We start from the raw sequence: 6000 nt of genomic DNA on the forward strand, positions 1-6000 counted from the left end.
TGGATTTGAGAAATAGATATGGTAAGTAAGAGAGAGGGAGCTATCAAAGATTTCTCTCAGGTTTTAAGCTTCAGCAGCATTTAAATAGTGATGTCTGATTTGCAAATACATGGACTTAAAGTTCAGGAGTGGGTTTTACTTCAGAGATAAGGATTTGGGAACCATCAGCCTGTGAGTTTTTGCAGTTGAGAATTACACTCAAGCCTGAGTCCTGACCAAGGAATTGCAGCTGTGCCCAGCTGGACTTCAGAATGGCAACGGACCCCTGTACTTCTGTCTACCCCTTTGGAGTAGCAGTGCTGATAGCGGCGATTCTATGTCTGTCTACCATTGTCTGCTGGGTGTCACAGGTCTTCAAGCTAAGAGGAACTCTACTCAGGGATCTGCACTTAAGGAATTACAACTGAGGAGCTTCATCAATATCTATGTCTAATTTAGATAAGGAGCATCAATATCTGTGTCTAATTTAGATAAAGAGATGGGGGAAAATGGGCCTTTGAGCAGATGCTGTAATGGGATGGGGCCTTCTTGGGAGAGCGTAAATGTATTCTGCATGTGAGAGGAAATGTAAATAATTTGGGACCAGAGGGTGAACACTGGTGGTTTTAAAATGTGTCCACAAGTCCTTTATTAGTCCTCCCTTTGATAGATAGAGGTTAATTTATAAGAAATGAGAAATAAGAGTGTATGTGTATATTTATGTATGTGTATGTGTAGCAACTGTGTAATTTTGCAAAAAGAAACACTGAAAACATAAAACAGAAACTCAAGAAAATGGTTACCTACAGGGTTTCAGGGACAGGTGGAAACAGTGGAAGGGACAGGGATGGCAGCAACACTGTTGGATTACCTTTTTTACTTTTGAGTCATATACATGTCAGACATGTTCAAAAGATAAAATGAAATTGAATGCTATGGGAAGAAACCTAAGCATATAGTAAATGCATAATAGTTGACAGCATAAGCTCATAGAGAAAATAGTTGCTCAGGTAACCTCAGAATACAGTATTCTGACTGTGCAGCCTTAGTGACCTTTATTTAACCAGGTAAGTTGTTAATGGTGGTAGTGTTGTTATAATTTTGAAACTATTTTGTGTGTACTGTAGAAGACAGAAAATGAATAAACTGAAATTTTTGAAACTAGAGTTTTCACTGTAGAGGAGATATAGAAACAGAATGGGGGAAAATGAGGAAGAACTCCATGGCATTAATTTGAGTTATCATGTGAACTTGTAAAAGAAATTTATTTTTAGGCTTTATTAATTTTGTTACTGAATGCTCCTAGACAAAATGATACTTCAGTAGCAGTATGTCCACAATGCATAGAAATACCTTAGTTTCTAAGTAAGATTCCCTACAGAAAGGGACCAGGAAATGATGGATTCCAGGTCTGGCACAACAGACAAAGTACAGTGTATGCCTGGAACATTTCAATGTACCAGAAAGCAATCAAGTCAGATATTGTTACAAAGTGATATAGAAGCCGGCTTAAAGGGGCTGGCCAAATTTGCTACACTTCACCAACACAAACCACAGAGACAGCAATGCATTACAGCACTTTGAATTAAAAAACAATCTATGAATCTATAATGACAGTAATTAAAGGAAAATTTTTCTTTCCTGAAGAATGTCAGCTAATCACTATGGTAAAATTGGAAAATCAACAATGTAGTAATTGATTCAGATAAGGATCTTCAAATTGATGCTACAACCATTGGATGAAAGGTTATTTAGCTAAGATATTTGCAAAGTCTCAAAGGGCCAGCCTAAGGATGACTTTTTAATAACCAGGGGAAAACAACTTTAAATTATCAGGACCTGCCGTTAGATGTTACCTAATTTATGATGTAAAAAGCATACAATGTTACAATGTTACCAATGTAAAACTCTTGCCAAATGAGTTTAATCTAAATCTAAACATGAGAAATAATCAGAAAAAACTAGAATGTGGGATATTGTATAATACAACTGGTCTGGACTCTTAAAGTCAATGCCATGAGAAACACCAAGAAAGGAGAGAGGACAGTTATAGATCTAAAGAGATCAGAGAGACCAACAACCACATACAATGTGTGGTCTTTGATTAGATTTCTTTTAAAAAAAGCTAACAAGACTTTTGGAAGACAACTGGAGAAATTTTAATGTAAATACAAATTAGATAATACTGCATTGGTAGTAGTTTCCTCAGACATGATAAATTGGCAATGTAGGAAATTACCTTTATTCAGGTTTTGAGGCAAGAATACCTTCAACTTCAGGGCAATGAAACACAAATTGCAGGCATAGAAAGAAAACAAATATGATAAGACATTGCCAATTGGTACATCCAATTGAAGAATGTATTCAATGTACTATTTTTTCAGTTTTCTAAAACTTAAAAAAAGTGCAAAACAAATGTTGAGGGGAAGAGTTCACTGGATTAGTGAAAAAGGGAAAATCTAGTCACATTGGTCAGAGTCATCTCATTGGAATACTGGGTTCAAAAGTCCTGAGGCAGATGTTTGCAGAGTGAGTGGATGTGTGCAAACCAAATACAAATGTTCTTTCAGAAGTCATAGCTATGCAGGAAAGAAGAGATAAGGGAGGTAAAGGTCAAGGAAAAGGTTTTATTTTTTCTTGTTTTGTGTGTGACGTATATGTGCAGTGTTTTTAGGTTGAGAGAGATTTAGCATATTTATACTGATGGGTAAGTGCAAATGGTGAGGAAGGGACTGAAGATATCAGAGTGATCAGGGATAATTTCTGGACCCAAATCTCTGAGGAGGCTCGGGGTGTGCTAGTGGTCATGGAAACTAAAGTACTGGTAGCAAATTGAGAAGCTTTCTCTGCCACTGAGCTATGAGGGAAGGAGGAGGCCTAAATTGTAAAAATAGTGGGTCTTGGGGCTATATATGAGAAAGTAAGAGATTATCAGCCTAAGGGCTTCTATTTTCTCTGGGAATTAGGAAATAATGTTATCTGAGAGTGGGAAAGGAGGTGGTAGGGTAAGGGACTTGAGAATCGTGTAATTTTGAAATAAGCATATATTGTGGGAAATTGGAGAGAGAACTGGCTAAGATCATGAGAAACATTCCTCAGCAGCAACAAGGACCCAGCTGAGATGGGAGACAATGACTCTGAAATGGAAAATTGGTAGAAAATCCGCATTTGTGTATTTTCTCTGGCAGAATCTTCCAGCAAACCCATTACAAAAATAGAGAAGGCAGTCAGCCTGTTAAAGATAGGGCTTTCCTTAAGTGTACAAAGGAACAATAAGAGAAAAAGGAAGGTGAGGATATTGGCAAGTGATTGACTGAAATAACAAATGATACAAAAGAAACTGAAGCTAGAAGGCAGTTGGTAATCTAGGAGTAAAATGGCAGAATCTAGAGCAGTTGTTCTAAAACCTTGTAAATCAGGATCGCCTGGGAGCTTAAATAAAATTCAGTGGGTTCCAAGCCTGATTCCTGACCTACTGAATCAGAATCTTCAGGTGTGGACTTAAGACATATAAATGTTTTAAGATCTCAAAGAGTGACTTCTTTCCCCAAAAAAGTGATTTTGACATGGGGCCATGGTTGAGAACCACTGCTTTCAGGAGGCAGAAAAATAGGAGTTCTAGGAATAAGGGAGCGAGAGGGCTGGAAGGTAGGAGGTTGGATCTCAGAAGTCTAACGGTTCCTGGTAATAAGAGCCAAGACAGGCAAGTGGGCGGCCAGAGTAAAGGTCAAGATGGTAAGAACCGAAAAGGTCAAGAAACTGAGGCTAAGATCGTAGATGGGTCATCCATGAAGACAGTGATATTAGGGGGTGATGATGTGCCTGAGGAGGCCGAGACCACCCGGGACCTGTGCCAGTGCCCTTGATGAGTGTGAGGGATACAGTACAGAGGGGAGGTAAGCAAGCGGAAGTGGGTGGGAGAGGTGGGACAGTAGAGTGCAGGTGACAGTGGCACCTTACAACAGCAGAAGCAACCTGAGGGGCAGAAACTTTACAAAGTAAGTGTGCTGAAATAAGAGTTTTTAAGCAGATGAGTAAAACAACAGACTTATAATTGAGAATAAACTGTGGATGCCTTCTTTCAGATGAGAGAGACAGGGCAGGGGAAGCTGTCAGGAGCTGTGCAGGTCATTTGCCTGACTGTCAAAACCATTCTCTGTCCTTTCCCTATTCTGCTGTGTATTGTAGAGAACTACTTTCCCCAGACTCCCTTCCCAGCTGTGTTCCCTGAGAAGTTCACAATGGGAGATGATGGTGAAAGACCAGAGGCGGGATGTGAGGAGAAGCTAAGGTGTTGCTCCCTGTCACCTGCCTCAGACAGGCTTCTGGCAGCAAGTGGTGGCGTCAGCTCACTCCAGGCAGCCCTCTCTGTGCTTCTAGCTCCCGCTCCCATGCCCCTATAACCGTTCTTCTCACTGTCTTTCCAGCCCAAAGGCTGGTAGCAGCTTCCTGTGGCCTCTAATCTCTGGTTGTCTCATCCTCTGTGAGGCATCTCAGCTCTTTCAACACCTGCATTACCAGGGTATTAATACCCTGTATTAAGTTCCACCTATTTATTCCCTCCGTTTCTGTTTTCCTGACTGTATCTTTGGAATGAAGTAATTTCAGTCAGAGGTGGTGAGGGCCTGAACTAGGATAGCACTAATGGGAATGGAGAGGGGAAAATGGATTCAAGAGTCATTTCTGAGAATCGAAGAAGCAGGACTGAGTACGTAACTGGATGTGGGGGTGGGTTAGGGAAAGGTCACAGAATCCTGGCTTGGACCGGACTGAAGAAGAGGAGTGTTGGGGCAACATGGAATGTGTTGCAGTGCCTTAACATAGATACAATTTTTAACCCAAAAGGTATTATAAATGTATGCTAAAAATAAATATGCTATTTTTAGAAGACTAAACAACTTCTTTCTCAAAAAGTAGAGTTATAAACAATATGGTAAACATTCATGACAAAGGTCTATGATTTGCACAGTTACAACCCAAACATACTAAAAAACGGCAGCTTGAATGAATATTGTAAAGACTGCTTAATTCTAATTTTTTCCCCATTTTTTATAAAGAACACATACCTCCATTGGATGTGATGCCACTACCTGATAAAAGATCTTTATTATTTGATTCAGAAGCTTTTTGTTCCATATTAAATATTGCTACCTCTTCTTAGAGATGTTGAAATATAAATGCTTCCCTATTTGGTTCTTTTACTTCTTATCTATACAAGACAGGGATTCAATCTTTATTAATACATATTATGAGAAAAAAATTCACAGAAGAGGAACTGAATTTGTTTATATTTGAAATTTGGTAATAATTTTTCAGCAGCAAAATATTTATTTATACAGAAATATTTATTTCAATACTTATCACATAAAATTAATAAGAGAATAGTATCTTATAAAATTATTGATTTTAATGGCTCAGGTAGATTATTAAAGACACCTTGAAATTCAAAAACTAATAGTTTAATTATTGTGAGAATTAGCACTCTGATTTTGGGCAGTTTTTTCCTTCTTAAGTCTCACTCATAAAGTTATACTGTCAAATAATGGGGGAAAGTACCTCCTTAGTAAGAAGTCACAAATTAGTAAAAAAAAAAGTCACAGATCAGCAAATTGTAATCACTAATAAAAGTCAAAAACCTTTCTTAATATCAAATAGTGCTCATAATTTTAGAGTAGGCCAAGAGGGACTTCCAGATCTGGAGAATAATGGTGGTAGCCTGATTCCAAATCTCTCTGTCATCCTCTAAAGACAATCATACAATCAACAAGGGGAACAAACAAAACCACATGGGCTTCATGCCTTCACATCATCAGAAGCCAGAGAATACTGCAACCATCAAATTTCCTATAAGCAGAGGGAAAATTTTACCCCAAACTGCTGCCACAGTCCACCTGCCAGGTAGAGTGAATGGGAGAGGAGAGACTGAAAAACAGAGGGGAACAGAAGGCCCAGAGGAAGCCCAGCATGCCTCCAGAAAGTGAACAGAGAAAGTCAAGATACTAAGCACAGGTTGGAACTTTA

General features: G+C 38.9%; 1 protein-coding gene across 1 annotated transcript in view; it reads right to left on the minus strand.

Moving 5' to 3' along the window:
- CCDC158 (coiled-coil domain containing 158) overlaps window positions 1–5115 on the minus strand; it is a 74052-nt gene extending 68937 nt beyond the window's left edge. The window contains exon 1 of the mRNA XM_036896782.2: window positions 5046–5115. Coding sequence (XP_036752677.2) covers window positions 5046–5115 — 70 coding nt within the window. The remainder of the gene's footprint in view (window positions 1–5045) is intronic.
- Between the last annotated feature and the right edge of the window lie 885 nt (window positions 5116–6000).

The sequence above is a fragment of the Manis pentadactyla genome, chromosome 5, assembly GCF_030020395.1.
Source record: "Manis pentadactyla isolate mManPen7 chromosome 5, mManPen7.hap1, whole genome shotgun sequence".
Classification (NCBI taxonomy): domain Eukaryota; kingdom Metazoa; phylum Chordata; class Mammalia; order Pholidota; family Manidae; genus Manis; species Manis pentadactyla.